The sequence below is a fragment of the Canis aureus genome, chromosome 32 (assembly GCF_053574225.1).
Source record: "Canis aureus isolate CA01 chromosome 32, VMU_Caureus_v.1.0, whole genome shotgun sequence".
NCBI lineage: Eukaryota > Metazoa > Chordata > Mammalia > Carnivora > Canidae > Canis > Canis aureus.
This window is the reverse complement of record NC_135642.1, coordinates 37971289-37993909: the sequence shown is the minus strand read 5'-3', so window position 1 is coordinate 37993909 and position 22621 is coordinate 37971289. Positions and strand designations below refer to the sequence as shown.

General features: G+C 39.1%; 1 protein-coding gene across 3 annotated transcripts in view; it reads right to left on the bottom strand.

The window, feature by feature from the left end:
• Window positions 1-2597: 2597 nt before the first annotated feature.
• GLCE (glucuronic acid epimerase) overlaps window positions 2598-22621 on the bottom strand; it is a 117843-nt gene continuing 97819 nt past the window's right edge. For 2 of the 3 annotated variants that reach the window (XM_077881661.1, XM_077881660.1), the window contains 3 exons: window positions 16977-17572; window positions 11896-12138; window positions 2598-6581 (listed from right to left, as the gene is read on the bottom strand). In XM_077881661.1, the coding sequence (XP_077737787.1) occupies window positions 5557-6581; window positions 11896-12138; window positions 16977-17559 (1851 nt within the window). In that variant the 5' untranslated portion in view covers window positions 17560-17572 and the 3' untranslated portion in view covers window positions 2598-5556. The remainder of the gene's footprint in view (window positions 6582-11895; window positions 12139-16976; window positions 17573-22621) is intronic. The other variant, XM_077881662.1, reaches the window with a different exon arrangement.

Below are 22621 nucleotides of genomic sequence, written 5' to 3'. Positions count from 1 at the left end.
GTGTTGCTGCTACTTAACATTCAGGAAATGCAACACACACACACACACACACACACACACACACACACAAGTTACCAATCGTGCTCACCAGATGGCAAATGTAGCTCTTTTCACCAGAAAGTGAGCAGCAAACATTCAAATTCATCATCGATACAGCATTTAAATTCACATCCATTTTCAGTTTGACATCTTTGATGGGTTGGTATAATGAAAAGCAGTATTTTATCCCTATATTGTTAACTATTTGTAACAGTTGCAATAATGCAGACTTGAGATTTTTTTATAAAAAGATGTCATTAAACACATCTCACCACAACTTGCAATTCTGATACACTCTTTATCTGTTTTTAATACCTCCAACTTCCATATTCGGGATGGGCTAAAGGTAATGTCACAGGGTAGGAAGAATAAAAATCTGGCAGCTGATGTTTGGGTCTGTGGACTTTTTTAACACCACTGATTAAGTTTAGTGGTTACCTTTCATGAGTTTATAAAACTTGAAGATCGATTAGTCTCTCTTACTGGACTGTATTACAAGACAGTTCAAGGCCATGGGGGTAGAGCAGGTTCCTGATGCTAACTAACAATGGCCAAGCCTCAAGTGTATACATTTTTTTTTTTTTAAGATCTTATTTATTCATGAGAGAGAGAAGCAGAGACACGGGCAGAGGGAGAAGCAGGGTCCCTGTAGGGAGCCCGATGCAGGACTCGATCCAGGACCCCGGGATCACGCCCTGAGCCAAAGGCAGATGTTCAACCACTTAGCCATCCACATGCCCCTTGAGTGTAGATTTTTGCCCACTTGATATTCCCTAAAGATCTAGGAGTTTTGGCCTTTGCTATCAACTAATTAAATGGAGACCTTGGCTCGTTCTGTTTCTCTGCACTTAAGAGTGAAGAGTGGTTGTTAGGAGCTGATTGTTTCCTTCCCCCCAAATCCATGTTGAAGTCCTAACCCCTAGGACCTCAGCTATATTTGGGGATAGGACGTTTAAAAAGGTAATTAAGGGAAAATGAGGTCATCTGAATGGGGCTGAATTCAGTATGACTGGTGTCCATATAAGAAGGCAATAGGACAGAGGGACGACCATGCAAGGACACAGTGAGGCAGCTGTCTACAGGCCAAAAAATGAGGCCTCAGAAGAAACCATACCTGTTGACACCTTGATTTTGAATTTAGCTTCCAGAGATGTGAGAAAATAAATTTCTGTTGCTGAACCCACTGAGTCTATGGTACTTTGTTATGGCAGCCCTAGTAAATATAGTCCAGATTGGAGGAAGAGGTTGTAATGTAGAATTTACATTATACGTTTCTCCGTAACGCAGGCATGGTGTCATTAATCAGCGCTTGTTATTCTAAGTAACGTAAATCAAGCCCAGCCAACTTCAGCACACAGAGGAACGCATCCTAAGAATATACTAGTAGCTCCTGACACTGAGGGATGCAGCTGGCCTCAGAAATGCACCGGATCCAGGGCCTGGAGCACTGTCGAGGTTCTGATTTCATCTCTGCTTTTCACTGTGTATCTGCTTCAGGTTTCTAATCTTTCTCGATTTTGGATTCTGGGCAAGAGGCTCACTGGCCCAGGTTGACTGAGGGCTTCACCCCTAGTCCAGCGGTCCTGGCTAAGAGGCGGTAGGGTCATGAGACACACAGTGGCTGTCACAGTCCCGTGGAGGAGGAGGCATTCTCTGGGAGGAAGAGCTCATCAGACTATGGGCTAAGTCCACTGCCATGCCTAGGAGGGTCTGGCCCCTCTCGAGGGCAATAGGGAGGCAAATATATGGCGTTTAGTGTGCTAACGCAGAATGGCCAATGTATTAACAGTTTGGCTATAAATAGCAAAATCAAAGCAAGACGGAGACCTCATCCAGACCAAGAACTGCTTGCAACCTATGGCTGTTTCCCAACTGGGGATGAGAGAGAGGAGAGAGTTGCCACGGATGTTGATTAGCAAGTGGTTGGTGATCCATTGGAATTCCATCATACAAATGGTGCAGAATGCTTATAACCCCCAAAATACTGTGCAAGGAAACATAGTATAAACCCAGACTGGTCTCTGGTTTTCTTTGTATTTGGGGAGCCTGTATCATTACCCTCTGAGAAGAAGAGGGGGAGAAGATTAAGTAATGCTTATTGTTCTGGAGAAGGGGCAATTACAGAAAATACAGGAAGGACAAACTTTCAAATAAATTCAAATCAGGCAAAAATGGTAACCAACCTGAATAGCCTAAGGGCACCTTCAGAGCTGCCGCAGCACCCCGATTTTGCTCGTTACCTCTTCCTCTTCCTCTACCCGGTACCTGGGCCTGAAGGCCCCACTTAGGCTTTGTCTCCTCCACACCTTCCCTGACTGACCACACAATTTGGCATTTTATCATTCCAAAGCTGTTCTCTGGACATCGTGTCCCTGTCCATCACAGCTTCTGGGGGTGAGACCCGTGACAGGCTCTTCGGCACTTTGCCTTACAGGGCCTGAACCGCTCATGAACATCTGTTGCCTGACTAGTTGTCACAGGTTGAACAGAAAATGGTCAAGAAATCCACTTGCTGGGCTCAAAAAAACCTTAGAGAAGGAACAAATGATCCAGGCATATTCCTTTTAAGATAAAAACTTTATTTTACAATTTTATAAAGCAGCTTTACATTAAGCACAAACAATCCATTTACTTTGTATAGAAACAAAATACCTTTCCATCTGCAAAAAATCAAGTTTTGCTGTATAGAAAACTAACATGTGCACATTGTGCTTAAACCGCAAAGTCTGTACAGCTTTACAAGGACCACCCTTTGGAAGGGCATCCGGTAAACACTTTATTGCATATTTGACACATGGTCTCTAACCCACATGTACAATGGAGGAGAAACAAGAACAACAATTGCAACAAGGATGAAAACAGCAGCTTTCAGCAAGAGTCCGCGCGCTGGCCAAGGAAAGGACTGCCACATCTGGAGAGTTGTGCTTGTGTCATTTCTCTATTTGCTCACATACACTGGATGGTTTTTGGATGAAGCCTTTATGTACAACGATCCTAAAGGGTCAAACTTGACCTCTGTCTGGAAACTTTTGGCTGGTTTTACAACTGAAGTGGCAACAGATTTAATTTAACAGCAAAGCTAACTCAAGATAAGCGTACAAAACAAATACCCATTACCTGGAAACAAAGAAAAATTTAATGAAACAAAACAAAATAAAACTTTAAAACACCTTCCCCATTCTCTCTAAGCTCAGAATAAGTAAACATCTTACATGATTAAAAACCCAAAGAACTCTGTAGGTGTTTCGGAACAAAAATGCAATTGATGGTCTTGGGCAGTGTTCCTGAACGTCTGCCCCCAAGATCACCTGCACCAGAATTATCTGAATGCTTGTTAAAAATGCAGACTGTCATGCTTTGCAGGCAGATTTAGTGGCTATCTGGAATCTGTAGCTCAGTAATCAACCAGGTGATTCGGAGGCAGCCTAAAGCTTGAGAACCACTGGTGTACACTGGCGGTGCTGCTGCAGGTTCAGCTCATCCTCTTAGAAAATTCTGGGATCACAAGAAAAATCAAGTTGCTGTTGCAACGTGGAAGGCAGTGTGAAACCAACAGCAGTGAAACAGCAATGCCATTTCTAGATCAAAATGTCTTTCCTTTTTCAGTGGAAAAGGACAGCCACATTGTTAAGGCACTGATATTTGTCGCGGAACAGTACCATGCTGTGTTCATGGATTCCCTTAGTCTGAAGTACCAGTATGCAAACACAAGGCCGAAGTCTGGACCGTTCTCAGTAAGAAGTAAGATAACGGGTAAAGGGTTTCCCGACTGGAGAAAGTTCATGTTGGAGCACGGAAATAAAAAAAGGAGTCCAGATAGTCTTGTGGAGGCATCTAATAATGTGTAAGAACTACAAAGGTCGAAAGCCAGCGGGAAACTTAATAAACCCACAACCGTCGTGTTGTGGGCAGAAGAGAGTTGTGGTCGTGTAACTTGGGAGTTTAAGCTTCTTCTACCGTGGCCAGGTTGTCTTCAGTGTACACCTATATTGTCTTCTCTGATCCTGCTCTCTTTGCCACTAATACATACTATATTTTGCATGTTTACTATATTCATATATATGTATATATTTTCTGGTTTCTAAGTAGTGTTGGTAGGCTGAGTTCAATTTATGCTGGAATATGTAGGCAAGTGCCCATGTGGCTCTTGATGTGCATTTGATACAGGTCACAGACAAATTGCAATGTGTTTGTCAGACTCAGTCTCCTGAAAAGTGTGGGGTCTCATATTTCAACCTGTATAAGTTACAGTGTTGATTTAGTGTACTGTCGTACATTCAAACAAAAACAACAAAATCGACCTCGCTTGATTTGGATGATGCCTGAAGCCCTATAGCAGACACTGCCCAGGATACAAGGGCTGTGAAACATATTTATGTGAGGTAAGGTATAGTGGGATATAAAATCCAAATAAAGGTCTTGGTTACACACGTACAGCAAATGTGGTAGCATCAATCCCTTCTACCCAAGAGCTGAAATAATTTATAATTAAAATTGCAAAGGAAAACACTGACCATTGACAACTGCAGAGTCAATGTCAATGACCAAGAATGATCTAAAAGTAGGGAAAACACCTGCTATGATTCTTGTATGTAATATTTGACATAGTATTTTTCTTTAAAGGGTGGTGAGGATGGACTAGCTCCTTTCTCAAATAAAATTTCCACAATGTCCCAAAAATGTCCCCCCAAAAGAGACAAAACTCTCAAGTGCAATCTGAAATGAAACACAGAATTCTAGACAGTGACAAAAAGAAACCATCGCAGTGGGGATGGGGAGGGACAGACTGATTATCAAATCTTTACTGATTGTAGATCAAGTTTCATAAAACATAACATTTTTGTGATTTCTTGTGCAGTCAACAAGTTTTGTTTTAGTTGTGCTTACATTATATAACTGTGAAGCCTGAACACTGGTTGTGTTTTTAATTCACACATTTCAAGAAAACCATACATTCAAAATATTCTCCATATATAACAAATTCAAGAAATGCAACACGAAATTCGCCAAGAAATTAATCTGTAGAAAAGAAACATCATTTAAAAAAGTTGCACACGGTCCACTATTCAGGCTGCGAGTACACATTTACTGTATTACAGCACATTATTTTTTTTTAAAGTTTGTTTCCAACATAAACATAAATCATCACATTTTAAAAGAGACCCATACTAAGTTTTCAGGTAAGTGCCAGACGACCGGCCAGTAACAGCTACTTACCAGTGTCTTCCCCAGGCCCAGAGGGACTGGACTGTCTGCACAACTGTAGACGGTGATAAGCAAGGCAAAGTTATAGATCATGTTCAGCCATCGACTAAACACTTTTCTGCTCCAAGTGCCATGTTTTGAAACACCCAACTCATAGAATGCGATTACCAGAGGACGGGGTGCATCTAACACTTCGATGTAATCCACACAAACCTAGTACACAACCTTTTAAAATGTGCCTATGCTCTGCTGAGACGGAGCCTATGGTCTCTGTGCAGGGCAGAGGCTGCAAGATCATTTTGGTTCTGAGCTCTAGTTGTGCTTTGCCCTGCTGCCTTTAAGGTAGCTCTTCCACCTCTTGACAAATTCTTTGAAGATTGGGGACTCATCGATGGTGCTGAGTAGCTGCAGCTGATTGATGTGGGTGGTGTGGTAGTCCCAGCGGGCCAGGTTGGGGGCAATGCCAAGCATGAAGTGGCGGAGGTCGTAGATGGTTCCTGAGCCAGTGTCGTACAAGGGGAGCATGGCTTTCAGGGATTCCATACCACGCTCATACAAGGACCTCGCTTCTTTGCCGAGTTTTTCCCCTGCAGTTTCTTTTAAGTCATACAGCCCGATTAAAGAATACATAAAGCCATTCAAAACGAAAGAGCTAGGTGTGGTTGGATATTCTTCATACCAGTCGTGTTTATTCATAAACACAGCCTTAACTCCATGCTGCTCGGACAGAAACTTGTAAGGGGCTGTTGCCCTTAAAGCTGAACTGAGGAATAAATGGTCCTTTGTCAATAGATAGGCCCTGACTAAAGTAGAAATGGCTTGCCCTTGGGCCATAGCAGAGTACCACCCCGGCTCTAAAGACTTGAACCCCTCTCCTAACTTGCGGGTCACCATAATCGGCCAGCCACCTTTCTCATCCTGATTCCTTACCAGCCAGTCACTGGCAGCGAAGAATGCAGCCATGTGAGCCGTGGTGGAGATGGTAATGTTGTCGAGGAATCCTTTCCCTTTTGCAATCAACCTAACCACCTTTTTGGGCATTATTTTGGTTGGCTTGACGGCTTTTGTGTTGGAAAGACCCACTCCTTTCCTGAGGTCAGTGACCAGGTCCCTCGTAACCGTGCTCCATGAAGTTCTAGGCCCAATGCCATAGTATATGTCTCTTTCTTTAAAAGCAATTAGTTGGGTATTTGAGACATAATGTATGGTGAAGAGCTGATTCTTTTCTGTGGTTTCTAGAACCACAGACACACTTCCATTTGTCAAGAACTTGAGGTCAAATGAAATAATAAAATCTTTCGTGTTCCCCAGTTGCAAGGATACACCTTCACTGGTTTCTGTAGGGGGAGAATTTACCAACAAAGACTGGTTAGAAGAAAAGCTCCTTGTATTAAAAGTTAATCGTAATTTATCCTTGATAACCACTAACCATACAAAATTAGCACTTCACTACTTTGTGTCTGATCATCATCATCATCGTTATTATCATCAATTATTTCACTAAAGTCACCATAAATAAATCATAGAACTGATGAGTCTATGATGGCTTGTGAGCATCAGGCCTGTCTAGTTCCTATTAGAGGCTTAAGAGCAAATGGATAAGGTATTGTTGATCAAACTGCCTTTTCTAGATGAAACGCTGGCTGATCAATAATCAATGACTGTTCTAATACACCCTTTTTAAAAAGATTTTATTTATTTGAGAGAGAGAGAGAGAACACAAGCAGAGGGAGTGGAAGGGGAGAGAGAGAAGCAGGCTGTCCACTGAGCAGGGAGACCAATGCGGAGCCTGATCCCAGAACCCTGGGATCATGACCTGAGCTGAAGACACACACGTAACAGGCTGTGCCACACAGGTGTCCCTAATATACTCATTTTATTAAAAGAAAAAGATAACTAAAATAGACTCAGCGCATAATATTGTGAGAAGCTAGAAGAATGGCTTATACATGAATTAAAATTTTTAATTTAATTAACATTTAGTAGGTATTTACTATATTCTAAGTGCTTTACTCATATTAACTCATTTAATGCTTGTAACAATTATAGGAGTAGTGCTACTACTACTCTCACTTTATGGCTGACTAGGAGGGAAGTAACTTGCTTAAGATACAAAATGTTGAATGTAGGTTGCCTAGTTTGGTTCCACAATACACATTCTTTCTTTCTTTTTTAAAGTTAGATTTTTTTGTAATCTCTGTACCCAACACGGAGCTCAAACTCCTGACCCTGAGATCAAGAGTTGCACGTTCTCCTGACTGAGCCAGCCAGGAAGCCTCAAGACACACTCTTAATTACTAACTGATGCTGAAAACGATAAGGTTTGTTTTCAGGTATTTGCTGGAGTTGTGAATAAATTTCAGAAAATTAAGCAGGGGCTTAGGGTAGTCAACCAAAAGTGAGGGGTACTGGGGGAAGTTGAAGGGGAAGCAGAGGTTTTGGAGTTTAAAAAAAAAAAAAAAAAATCCAAAACCTTGTTTGAATTGTTTCTCTTCCACTTCCTAGCTTTGAGATGTTCAAGATGAAATAGCTCTTTGAACTTCAGTTTCTTGATGTTAAATAGAGATAATATTACTTTGCAAGGTAATTGTGAGGATTAAAAAAAAAGAAAGTGGCTTGGAACAAAGTAAAAATTGATAGTGATTATGATTATTATTATTCTGAAGCTACTGGCCTTCAGAGGCTGATAAAATAATAACAGCTGTTTTATCTGGCAAATTATCAGACAGGAAATTTCTCTTGCATATCTATAGTACAATGACGGCAGATTCCCAGAAAGTTGACTTTCTGAATACTGCTGGTCTAGGTCTACCAAGAAAAGAAAGAGAGCATATTACAACCCAACAGCAGCAGCAGCAGCAGCAGCAGCAGCAGCAAGAACAACGCCAATGACAACAACAACAAAAAATAGGTAGTACATGTTTTATATATAACCTTACAGGTAAATATGAATACCTTGATCTCTATTAAACTTATGTTTTTGAAAAACATGCCTATGTGTTATCTCGTATGATCCTTGCAATAATCTGAGGCTGGCAGAGCAGGAATTACTACTTCCATTTTAGAGATGAAGATATGGAAGTTTTGCAAGGTTAAAAGGTTTGCCCAAGCCAAATGCTAATTAGCAGTAGGGTAGGGACCAGAAACCAGGATTGCTGGATCCAAGTCCAAAGAGTGTGAAAAAGAAATGATACTGGAAATGGAACCCTCATGAGCATAATTGGTGGAAGAGTTATTTCTCTTAAACATAGTCACAGAATCAGGTTGAGGAGTTCCTGAGGAAATCTTTAGGGTGTCAACAGGAGCAAAGACAAAATGTGGACTGATGATAGTGTTTACAGTGTAATTAGCTTGGATAGTCTTAGTATGTTGGGCTGGTAGTTAAACTCCCCCAATACTGGACTCCACCAGTGTGGATATAATTGATCCAAGGCTCTTAATGATTTCATATGATGGAACAATCATGGAAGTTGTATAAGGAATGAGAACATCTTGACAGACTTACAACATTAAATGATGCTTTGAGTGACTTTTTAAACAGTGACTTCAGAATCCTACTTCTAATAAAAAAAAAAATCCATTTCATCTGGAAAAATGTCAACATGCAATCTCTCTCTTAACTAGCATTTTCCTCCATCTAATGGAGGTAAAATGGAATCTGATGCTCAATATAATAACATTCCTGAAACACTACAGGATTCTGAATTGACTGATGAATCACTCAAGTTTCAATTATATTCAGCAGAGAAGGGTATATTGAGTGCTAGTTATTTTTCATTCTTAGGGTAATGCCTCATTAATTAGGCAGTATCATTAACCATGACATCCATTTTCCTGAAACTGGATAATAGGTATCCAACTTTAGAAGTCCAAATGGGAGGAGGCTGAAGAATTGCCCATTTTCCTCCCAGAATTCCATTCTAATTTACTGTATGGATACAAATCTAATGAAATGATATGGTCTCACTATAAACGATATGTTTCACTATAAGAGATTAGTTCAGAGAACTAAGTAACAATTGATGTCACAGGATGTAACCTTTCAAAAAACTATTTTCCTAAAACCCCAAAACCACCAGAGGGAGTTACTGAGCCACATAGGGAAGTCCCGATCTTCCACATGAAGCAATCAACAGACCAGCGTCCTCTTCACAACAATCTTGTCTTTTGATTCCCATTTTCTAGATATACAGAGTAGCTAAATAACCTGTCAGCATCACTGAGAAGGATCCAAATGGTAGCAAGGGGAATGTGAGTGTGGTTTTGGCAACCACTCTGGAAATGTAGCAGGCAAGGTTTGAGCATAATATTATCTGGAGACTCCTGCTTTAAAGCTGAATATAAAGTTTTCAGTTTCCCATTTTTTTGAAATCCGTGACTCCTTCTTCTGAGCAATTAAACCTGGGAGTCACTACAAGTGTTTATTCTTGGCATATGCAGTTGTATAATGTCCCTTTAGGCAACAAAGGATGATAAACACTTAAGGGCAGTCTTTAAATCAATGTTTTTACATGCAACACAAACTATTCATTCATTCATTTTAATCAACAGGTTTACTAGATGCAGTGAGAAGAGGCATGAGGAATACCTAGAGATAAGGGCCAGGCAGAGGAAGAGAAGCTCACTAAGTCTGAGAAAGAATGTCATGGAAATGGAGTGGACAGAGTGCTTCCAGAAAGGGAAAGCTAATTTAATTTAACAGAGCACAAATCAGGAAGAGGAACAAAACATTATTCAACAAACAAAACAATAAAAATATGATGTAGACCCATGTTCGGGTTCTTTCTTCTAGACAACTTTATTTCCTTTCAGGGAAAAAAATTCAAGGTCCAGAAAAATAAAAGGCCAACGCATTTGGCCCCTGGTCTTCCAGGGATTCACCTTACTGAGGCCTAGGCTTTTGTGTACAAGTTCCAATTTCTTCTCAACAGTGATTCTCAACAGTGAATTGATCTCCCATGAGGTCTATGCCCTCTGAAAAGCTTCATCTCCCCATACCTGTGCTTCAATACAACAGTCTCACCTCTTTGAGTCCCTTCTCCTGCTCTGAGCAACGAATCTCATGTAACTCCAACTCACTTGCCTCAGACACTTGGATCAAATGCACCCCCAGGCATGCCCAAGATATCAAAATAAGCACCCCATTCCCAGTTAGCACACTCCCACCAACAGGGAGTTCCAACTGTGAGCAGCTTGCGTTCCACTGGCAGAGTGACTGTCACAGAGTTCTCTCCCCCATATATTTAAAACCACCTTAGGAAGTAGTTTTATCTCCAGCTATGGGCTGCAGAATGAAGAAGTACTGTGAGGGTCCCTCACATGGTATGAGGAGACTTATCTTTTATATTACTTTGGGCATCTGGAAGTGCACAATGAAATCGTTGAAATCGACTGCTCTAAATAGGATACAGTTCAAAGAACTGTTCTAGAAAACTTGCTAGCATTTGAGATCATCAAGATAAGGGCTGCTGTTTTCCACCCTAATCCACACAACACTATCAATTAGTACAAAAATAAGCTTAGATAGAAACAAATACAAATGTACTTTTGCAAAGTCTAATCATTTTCTGCTACAATAACCTCTTGGGTATCACAAGCTACATATTCTTAAATACCTCCACATACTTTCTCACCAGTCAAGCAGACATGCCTTATCTACTGAAATACACAGAATACCATAGGAGAAAAGAAGTTCTAGTCACAGAATAAAAACTAAAGGTCACCCATTATTTGCACTGCATTAAGCACTCATAAATCCATTACTTAAGGCCATCTAGAATGAGTAGATTTGTACTGTGGCTTTCAAGGTCTGTGAATTACACAGTCATCAATAAAGAACAAGGAGAGAATACAGAAGAGGTCTTATAACCTTTTCTTTCGTTTTATTTACTGACTGCAAGGTTGGTGGTGGTGGTGGTGGTGGTGGGGGAATGAGTTCTGTTCTTGACAACATTTCCCCATAGAGTATTAAGCCTGAGGTGCTAACTAAAATTTCATTGTCTTTTTAAGTAATGGACTCATTAATTCTCATGGATATTGATTAGTGGAGAAAAATACATTACATCCTAATTAATGAGACTGTCTTACTAAAAGGGGAAATGTTGCATAAAGTTAATTTGATTTTATAAATGAAATGGTTTTATATGAAGTTTGAGACAATCTAGTACATTAACAAAACTCAATATGAGAAGCAGTCCTGGTTGCTAACGCTATCGTAGCTCAAAAAAATAAAAGCTGCTGGTAAAAAACAGACAAAGGAAAGGATGGCTCTCTTATAAAGAAAAATTTCTACCTTAACGCAAAACAGTTTAAAAGCTAAAGAATTAAATACTGTACTGAAATACTAAAATGAACCAAAGAGTATCATTCCTGTGAGACACAGATCCCTGGAAGGAGATACATACCATGCAGTAACCTGGATCTTAATATTCAATCAATGGCTTGCCTTTTCACACAGTAAATATTTTCTTTATAATCTTGAATTTTTAGCTGTTCTTTTTTTAGGGATTTCACTTGGGTGACACCGCTTGTTTCTTTATATAAAGGGTCTGCTAATGTACTTTTTAAAACCATAAAAACAATTTTAAGGGAGTATCAGGTGCCATAAATCAACATAAAATTGCCAGACACACATAGTAATACATTACTTACCTGGAGCAATGAACTGTTTAACATTGGTGAATCTAGACTTCTCAGCCACACTAGCCATAAAGCAGCCCTTTGGCACGGTCCAGTCATTAGGCTTGTTTTTGTCCCTGTCTTCTGCGGTTTCATACACCTCTATGTGAGGGGGTTTCTCAGTTAGATTCTTGCTGTAATGACTTAACCCATATTGTGCAATCTGGATTGGGTAGAAATAGCCTTGCGGTCCCCACTGTGTAGATAAAGGTACACCTATAAAACGGAGAAACAAAATAAATCACCATGTCTGGACACTTAAGAGCCTACTGTGAACACTACTCTTTACTGTTTTACCTCTGAGGCATGTTATAGGCTTATCAGCAACTTTTAAGCTTCTGCATTATGCTGTTTTCATAATTATTAAAAACTAGTACTAAATCAGATATGAAAAACAAAACGGAGGTTTATCCACTCTTGTTCAGTATTTGTTGACAGACAGCAATGCAATGTTGTAGATTACCTTTTCAGGACTGACTTTTTACATGTTCCTCATAGCAAAATGTTGCTCATAGCTATAGATGTCTTGTTTCATAACTTTGTTTCATACATTCAAATTTTGTACAATATTTATTTTTAAATATTTTATTTATTCATAAGAGACAGAGAGAGATAGAGGCAGATGCAGAGGCAGAGGCATAGGCAGAGGCAGAGGGAGAAGCAGGCTCCACACAGGGACTTGATCCCAGGACTCTAGAATCACGCCCTGGGCCGAAGGCAGGCGCTAAACCACTGAGCCACCCAGGCGTCCCCAAATTTTGTACAATTTAAATACACGTAGATAATGTTACCACAGGTTCATCCTAAAATATTAATCATGAAATTTTCTTAAATGTTTGTACTTAACATTCAAGTTAATTACATACTCATCTCTTTCTCCAATATCAAGATGTGGTCTTTTTTTCAAAAGATTTTATTTATTTATTCAAGAGAGACACAGAGAGACAGAGAGAGAAAGAGAGAGAGAGGCAGAGACATAGACAGGAGGAGAAGCAGGCTCCATGCAGGAGCCTGATGTGGGACTCAATCTGGGGACTCCAGGATCACGCCCTGGGCCAAAGGCAGACGCTTAACCACTGAGCCACCCGGGCATCCCAAGATGTAGTCTAATACCTATATCATCTGACAGATGAAATATTTGCTTAAGGGGCCAGTTATGACTAGGCAACTTAAAGTATAAACACAGCTTGCAATTCTTTTTTATATCCTTCATGTCAAAATGTAATGCTTGAGAACAAGGCATGTTTTTTTAATGAATTAAAATTGCACACTTAACCATATATTTTTGACGTAGTTCACTAATGGATTACCTCTAGTAAGGTTCTAAACAAAACTTTTAAATGTTTGGTATTAGTGGGTTAGTAATTTCCTACCTGGGAAATACAATAATATTACAGTGTACAGAATTTGGTCTATGTGTTGAGAGATAAGCTTCTCTCTGCAGTTCTAAAATAAATTAACAAGCATCAGATGGGCACAGCAGAAAGAAACTAAGAACCCACAAAACCATATGTGTGATGTAGTTTCAAAACAGTTTAAGGATTTAGGAACCATAAGGGCTAAGAAATCTAGGCTACAGATAAGTTCTGACTTTGTATTTTTTTCTCCAAGAGGAGACTTTTTTCTTCAAAACTCAAATAGAATTATTTTCACTTAATGAAAGGAAGGTTTATACAATATCTCATTAAAGATGGGTGATAATTGCAACAATGTACAACTGACATAAGAATTGATACACTGATCAATGAAGAAGAATAACAGTCCAGAAACATATTCTGCTATTCAAAATGTTTTAACAATGAAGACTGCATCATGAACCAACTGGGGGAAAAAGATCATTCAGTACATAGGAGAAGAAAAATCTGAAATTACCCTGACCTTGTACCATTTACCAAAATACAAATCAATTTAGCTGGCCTAAAGAGTTGAATGTAAAAAAACACAAACCTAATAAAAGTATTAGAGAAAATACAGATGAACAGCCGATTATAGTGTGGCAATGATTTTCGAAGCCATAAAAGAAGTTTAAAAATGTCTTTAAGTTCAGGAAACAGCATTTAAAACTTCTAAGACTAACAAATCATAAGTAAAATGAAAGACAACCAAATTGAAGAAAATATCTTTAACAAATGCAATAAAGTATCACTGTCCTTAATCTATATATAGCAAAGTTCACAGGAATAGAGATCCCACTAATCACATAAGAAAAGGGAACAATATAGAGATCTTATGATGATTAGAAAAGCATATGAAAAGGGTACGTCACCTCACTGTTACAGAAAGGGAATCATGAGGTCCTTTGTAAACAACAGATTAAAAAACAAATGTTCCGTGACAGCAAGAGCTGGGTGACAAGAGCAGCCTACACTCTGCTCTTGGAGGTACAAGAAGGTTCAACCTTTTTGGAGAGCGGTTTAGCAAAATAGACCAATTTATATTATTTGACATGGAGTTACCTTCCTAGGAAACTACTCCTAGACTATAATTAAAATAGCAAATGAGTAACTATGACTATCTATACTATCATTACGTGTAAAAGCAAAAAAAAAAAAAAAAAAAAAAAAACTGGTATGACCTAAGTAGCCAACTAAAACGAAAGGACTGCAAGTATTACACATATCATGGCATATTCTTATTATGAATACTAGTCATTAAAATATTCAAGATTCAACAAGGGAAAATAAGATATTTTACAGAAAAAAAAGAATATAAAATTTACTATATAGCATGATCCCAATTTGTCTAAAAAATGTGTCTCTACAACAAGATTGGAAAAACAATCAAAATATTATTTAACAATGGTTATGGGTACTCTTCACTTTTTCTTTAGCATCTAAAACATCTATTAATATTATATATATATATACACACACATATGTAAAAGATATATTTAAAAAAGATTTTATTTATTTTTCATGAGACACAGAGAGAGAGGCAGAAACACAGGCAGAGGAAGAGGCAGGCTCCATGCAGGGAGCCTGATGTGGGACTCGATCCTGGGACTCCAGAACCATGCCCTGGGCTGAAGGCGGGCACTCAACCGCTGAGCCACCCAGGGGTCCCTAATATTATATATTTTATAGAATTTATGTGAAAAGGTTTGGTGATGGATATCTTTGAAATCTCCTAAGAAAATATTTCCATTCTGGGCAGCCCTGGTGGCTCAGCGGTTTAGTGCCGCCTTCAGTCCAGGGCATGATCCTGGGGACCCGGGATTGAGTCCCACATTGGGCTCCCTGCATGGAGCCTGCTTCTCCCTCTGTCTGTGTCTCTGACTCTATCTCTCTCTCTGTGTCTCTCGTGAATAAATAAATTAAATCTTAAAAAAAAAAAAGAAAATATTTCCATTCTGAACACTGTATAACTATCATTACAACTATGTTAAAATATAGGCCTACATACAAAGACCTCCATACAAAAATGGTAATAATTATCTTGAAATGGTAGGAATATAAGTGAATTTGGCCCTTCCTTCTTCTGGACATTTGGTAAATATATTATAAAACCTTAAAATATTAAGATATTGAAATCACTTTTCATAGAATGGGGAAAATAATTTTTTTTTTTTGAAAATAAATTTTAAACTAAGAAATCTTAAAACACACTAAGCTCTTTCCTACGGTTAAATGACATGTTTTATTATTATTTTTTTAAAAGACTTTATTTATTTATTCATGAGAGACACACAGAGAGAGGCAGAGACACAGACAGAGGGATAAGCAGGCTCCTTGAGAGGAGCCTGATGCAGGACTCGATTCCTGGACTGGGATCATGCCCTGAGCTGAAGGCAGACATTCAACTGCTGAGCGCTGAGCCACCCAGGGGTCCCTAAATGACATCTTTTATTTTATTTACTTATTTTTAAAAGATTTTAATTATTCATTCATGAGACAGAGAGAGAGAGAGAGAGGCAGAGACACAGGCAGAGAGAGAAGCAGGCTCCACGCAGGGAGCCTAACGTGGGACTTGATCTCGGGACTCCAGGACCATGCCCTGGGCTGAAGGCAGGCACTAAACTGCTGAGCCATCCTGGGATATCCTAAATGACATATTTTATTTTATTTTAGATTTTATTTATTTATGAGAGACAGAGAGAGAGAGGCAGAGACACCAGCAGAGGGAGAAGCAGGCTCCATGCAGGGAGCCTGATGTGGGACTCGGGGCTCGAACCCGGGACTCTAGGGTCATGCCCCTAGCCGAAGGTGGGCGCTAAACCGAACCACCCAGGGATCCCCCTAAATAACATATTTTAAAGTCAAATTCTATTTGGCTTTCTGATCAATCTTAGGTTTGAAATACAAATTCCAAAATGTACCAATTATACTCATAAGAAAGGTCTCAAAGACAATGAAAGACAGTATGTAATAGACTATAAGAGTGTAGCATAAAAGGTCAGAGAAAATGGTGTCTATGTGTTATCTTGTTCCGAGGATTTTATTTTATTATTTTATTTTTTTTTAAAGATTTTTTATTTATTCATGAGAGACACACAGAGAGAAGCAGAGACACAGGCAGAGGGAGAAGCGGGCTCCATGCAGGGAACCTGATGTGGGACTTGATCCCGGGACTCCAGGTCATGCCCTGAGCCAAAGGCAGACACTCAACCACTGAGCCACTCAGGCATCTCTGTTCCGAGGATTTTAAACCTCCCTCGAGAGATGATACCTGGCTAATGTGGTACCAAAACTGAACTGGTACACAGATAGGTCTATTGGTCTCCTGTTCCTGTCTCCTCTCATAGGACCATAACTGTATCTTTTCATGCAAAATTTTTGGAGACGCTGTGCCTTTACCTTACTGGTGAGAATTTCAGATTCTGAGGCAGGTTAATGGAATAATCCTATTTGCTCAGGTGTGATATTCTTGCAGCCCTTAAATCACATCATCTAGAAAATTGCCCCAGGTTCAGACTTAACCTGTTCCTCCTTGCTAAGTCAGAGCAATGAATGGTCTCTGGTAATAAGCCATGTACTTGCTAGATAATTAACACCTACAACTTCTTATTCCTCAACACAATCAGGATAGAAGATACAGTGGAGCGGACGGATACCAACCTTCAACCCCACTTATGCACTTGACTCTGTCCCGGACTTCCACATTATAGCCTTCAAAGGACATAAACACACCATCAGGGTGATAGGGGGCTCTCTGTGCATAGACTTTGGAATAGCTATGAGAGAATTCAAACCGATCATAGCCATCATACTGAACCACCTTTCCATATACGTCAAAATATTTCTCCACCCAAGTGAATGGAAGAAAGACTTCATTCCCCTCTCGTCTCCCTTTAATTGTGTGTTCATCATTTATGAGACAGTCAATTTCTTCATATTTGAGCCCTAACACCTTGCTTCCCCCATTGCTGTTGAAGCTCCCAACAACAGGGGGTGCTTTCTGCTGTTCCTGAGGGAATGCTTCCTCAGACTGTTTGGCCATGTGGTTCACATAGTGATTACTCTCAGATGCTGCTGCTCTTTTTTCTAATCCATCCACTCTGAAGCCACTACTCAAGTGCCGTGGAAACTGGATCGCTTTATCGCTGGAACATTTATTCCACAGAAGTACTGTGACCAAAGTGAAGAGTGTGCAGATGATAATCAAAGTCTTGTAGTTGACCCGAGCTGCCAAGCAACGCATATTCAGACCATACCTATGGAGGCAAGAAGAAAAATTCATGCAAAGATGTTATTGCAGACATTTCGTGGGATAAGGTTTTTTTTATATTTTTTTTATACTGAACCACATTAAAGCAATTTTATTCACTGCAGTAACCTGATCAGATTTAAAATTACTAACTCAAACTTTTTAGCAGAGACAAAGAAAAGGCAGAGGAGCTTCGCCCTCTTAAAATACTTAATTAGCATGACCCTCTAAAGCAGATATTCTTAAACTTTGTGACTCTCTTGGTATCTTAATAATCATTTCAAAGTTTCCAGGCCAAAAGAAATACCTAAAAGAAATCCATGTAATAAGTAGTTGAGCCCAAACAACTTAATGCATTATTTTTGTCCCAACAAGTTAGCTGTTTGAAAAAACATAAGGGTATTGCTAGCCATGTTGCCAAATCCAACAGTGAATTTTTAGTGCTCGTCCTACTTGATTTCTCAGCAGCTTGAATAGTCAATGACTCTTTCCTACTGGAAACATTTTCTTCTCATGGCTTCCGGGGCACGATCCTCTTGTGGCTCCCTCTCCTTATACACCACTAGCTGCTCCTTCTCAGTCACCTCTGATCATTCTTTCTCATCTACCTGAATCTTAAGTGTTAGCATGCCTAAAGGTCTCCATCCTCACACCTCATTATCTCTATTCCCTCCTAGGTGATCTCACCCACTCTGCCAGAGCTTTCTTCAGAACTGCAGACACACACATATATAAGTGCCAATCCAAGTAGTTGACATCTTTACTTGGAGGTCAAATGGACTTCTGAAACATCCAAAACTTAAGTCCTAGTCTTTCCCCCCAATCTGTTTCTCTTTTCCTACTGCTCAGACCAGAAACGTCTACTCCTTTCTTGCTCACCCTATATCTAATCATTTAGGAAATGTTGTTGGTTCTATTTTCGAATTACACCCAGAATCTGACCTCTTTTCCCCAACTCCACTGTTACCACCATATCCAAGGCACTGTCATCTTTTATTTGGAATACTGAAATCATGTCCAAACTGGTCTCCTTATTTCTACCCCCAAGTCTATTTGCAACATAGCCATTATAATGATGTTTTTAAATATAAGCCAGATCATGTCACTCTAGTCATGACGGGAAAACAATCTGATGCTGTTGCATCTGCTGGCCATATGGTGTACCAGTCAGTTGTGACTGCAATTAAAAGTAGTCCTGAAATGCCTATTGCTGATGTCACAGGGAACTATGGAAAATTATGGGATTAGTCTCCTTATTGTTTGCTATAGTAGCTCGATAACTTATTTTATGGTATAACTCCACAACTACTTTACTGTTTGTAATTCTTCATCCCTTTTTTTCTCTCAATAAACCCTTTTGGCAGTAATGAGATTTAAAAAAAAATCAAACCCAAAATGAAAATGTTTAGTGAAAATTTATACAATAATCTTCTATTTTTTAAGAAAGCTAATGGTGAAAGCGTAATTATCTATCTAAAGTAAGCTTTACACCCATTGTGGGGCTTGAACTCATGACCCCAAGATCAAGAGTTTCATGCTCTGTAGACTAAGCCAGAGAGGTGCCCCCTCATCCATTTCTTTTAATTCCAAGACAAAGTACCTTTGAGTTCTTGAAAGTCTAAAAACAACTTCAGTCTGCTCTTACCTTTGATTAACAGTTTGGTAAGATATAGAATCTCTGATTACACATTTTTTTTCTTTCGAAAAGTTGTAGGCAATGTTTTACTGTCTTAAAGCATTAAGAGAATTAGAGATGACAGGTTTGATTTCGGTCTGACACTTGTCACTTTGTACATCCTCTGGATCTTTAGTTTATCCTTGAAATTCTGCAGCTTCCCAAGAAAGTAGTACATTATGATATCTGATTTGCTATTTCAGCACTTGCTGTGTCCTTTCAATCTGAAAACTTGTGTTCTTTTATTCTGTTTAATGAGTGTAGTAGGATCTTCCTGCAGCCCTAAGAATATGAGAGTTCATTTCTTGTTAAGTTCTCTCTGATTAGCTCTATTTTCTTCAGCAGCAATTTTTCTGATTATTTTAGTCTCTCTTTCATGCCATCAGTTTTGCTCACATGCCTGGTAATCTTGGTTACTCATTCATATTTATGCCTGGATGACTCATTAATCAACACAGATTTCCTCTACCATTGTGGAAATGGTCTGATTTTCGGCTAGACTGCTCTCCTGAGGAGGACTCTGTGTAGGGTAGTTAGTTACAAGCTGTGTTCCTTTAGGGTGCATGGGTAGGGTGCCAACAGGCCCTCTAAAAGCCAGAACGATGATGGTGTTTTTCTTTTGTTCTGGAGACCTAACTTGTACTCTAGAAGCCTTAGCTTTTCCCAATTTCTCTACAGGATATGTTTGATATTTTGCTTGGTGTGCATGCCTGCTATATATATATATCAATAGTCCAAGTACAGAGATGAGAGTGGTGTAGGCAGATGAGAGGGTAGAGTTGTGCCTTTTAGTACCTGAACAGAGAGATCTAGAAATCTGCTCAGTTATCACTTTTTGGTAGTCTTCCTACTTATTGGTTTCTTCATTTTTTATTCCTATACATTTTATTTCAGTAGGGCATCAGGAGGGAAAAAGGCAAAGACAGAGTTTGGTCCATCTTGGAAATCATACACAGATTTAAGAGCTGGAATCCAGTAAGACTTTATCATCTGCTATGAAAAAATGCTAAAAATGCTAAAAAAAACAAAGAGTGGTATAAGCAAACCTTCAGAAATCATATATTTATAAAGGATTTCCTTATATTGTAGTACAGGCAAACTGATAACACTAAATGGTGTTTATTTAAAAAAGCAGTATTTCTTTTTTTAAAAAATATTTAATTTATTTATTCATGAAAGACAGAGGTGGGGGGGGGGCGCGCAGAGACACAGGCAGAGGGAGAAGCAGGCTCCATGCAGGGAACCCGACGTGGGACTCGATCCCAGGTCCCTAGGATCACACCCTGGACTGAAGGCGGTGCTAAACCCTGAGCCACCTGGGCTGCCCCAATCTTTCTTTAAGCATTCCTGAAAAACACTTATGTGCCAACATTTGAATCACTTGTCAGCTATACCTAACATTTAGATCAATTAAAATAGAAATATAAAGATTTTGTCCCATCTCTGAGAAGTGTCCTTCCTCCACAATGGAGAGTGAACATGCTTATGGAACTAGACTACCATTACAATGAGACACATGATGGGAAAGTAAAGAAAAATGAAAATAAAAAGCTTTTATTAACCTTTAGGCTCAGATTTTGTTATCTGATACTATCCCTTATTAAAAGTAATGATGGCTTCTTAGAGAAATGGAGGATTCCAGGTCTAAAGCCTTGCTATGCCAGAAAATAAAGAAAACTTTGAAATATCAGTAAGATCATAATCCAGGGGATCAAAAAAGCAACAGGAGATAAAATGAGATCAAAAACACTGATAACTTTGAAGCTGAGATATATTCAAGGTTCACTACATTATTCTCTATACTTTTGTTTGCTTGAACATTTCCATAATAAAAAAATAGTTATCATAGCAAAAAGACACAAGACAAGAATCAACCTGAAAGGTCCCTTTCACCATTAGTCAAAGTTGTAAGAATTGTGATTGATATTAACTGAAATAATAAAAATCCATGAGTCTATAATCATAGTCTAAAAGGAAAAGTCAGAAACAAACCCAAAAAACAAACATATCATCTTCTGATTTAGTTATTAGTAACTAAATGAAATTATTTATCTGGCCTTTGCAAGAGAACAAACCAATAGCTCCAGATGATAGACAATTCTGTTACTGAAAAACAGTGGCTAATGAGGTAGCAGAAAAAAATTTAAAATATCAGAAAATTAGTATTATGTGATCCCTCATGAAATTTACTCATTTAGACAAGCATTATATTCAGGTATATGTCTGATAGGGACCTAGAGATTCATACTGTGCAAAGTAACACCAAATACATTATTTTTCAGTAGTAAGATGAAAAAGCTGAAACTCTACAATGAAGGGATCAGATTTGTTACCCTAATTCAGTGTTCAAATTCAATCTCATTAATGGTGACTCATCCAGATACTGTGCTTTTTGATGAGTTAAAATAAGAAGTAAATAACCTGTCATAGATCCGAGCAAAAAATGTTTAATATGGATCTCTTGGGCCTTACAATTTGACTTTTAATTAATAGGAAATACAAGAGATAGAGGAACAAGTTAAATGTAGATGCAACCAGACACATCTTTTTTTTTTTTTCTTTTTAAGATTTATTTGAGAGAGAGAAAAAGAGCAAGTATGCACGTGAGTAGGGGGAGGGGCAGAGGAGATGGAGAGAGACTCATCAAGCAGACTGCCCCTGAGCGCAGAGCCCCACTCGGAGCCCAATATGGAGCTCCATCCCAGGTCCCTGAGATCATGAGCTGAGCCAAAACCAAGAGCAGGCCATTTAAGTGATGGAGCCACCCAGGTGTCCCTCAACTAGACATGTTTAGAAAGCAAGAGAGCCGGCCCTGTTGCCTCAATAAGTCAGTGGTATGAAAAGAAAGAGGACTAGGTTAGATTTTTTTTTTCCCCCAAAGAGACTTATTAGGGCATATGACAACCAGATGTGAGACTTGGTCCTCCCCTGGGAAATCTGACTGTAGACTTGTTAAGAAGTGAAGATGGAAATACATACAGAAGCTGTTTATTGAAAAAAGGAGGCTACAGGGCAGCCTGGATGGCTCAGTGGTTTAGCACGGCCTTCAGCCCAGGGCGGGATCCTGGAGACCCGGGATCAAGTCCCACATCGGGCTCCCTGCATGTAGCCTGCTTCTCCCTCTGCCTGTGTCTCTCATGAATAAATAAATAAAATCTTAAAAAAAAAAGAAAAAAAGATAAAAAAGAAAAAAAAAGGAGGCTACAAAACAGCATACATAGAACAATATCACTTTAGTAAACAATGCACACATAGGTCTTTATTTTCTCATTTCTCATATGTACTGGGTTTTTAAAAAAATCATTAAAATTAAGGTCAAAGTCACTTTCGTTAAAATATTAAAGGAAATGTAAATTTTAAAGCTTAAAAATGTTTATAAAT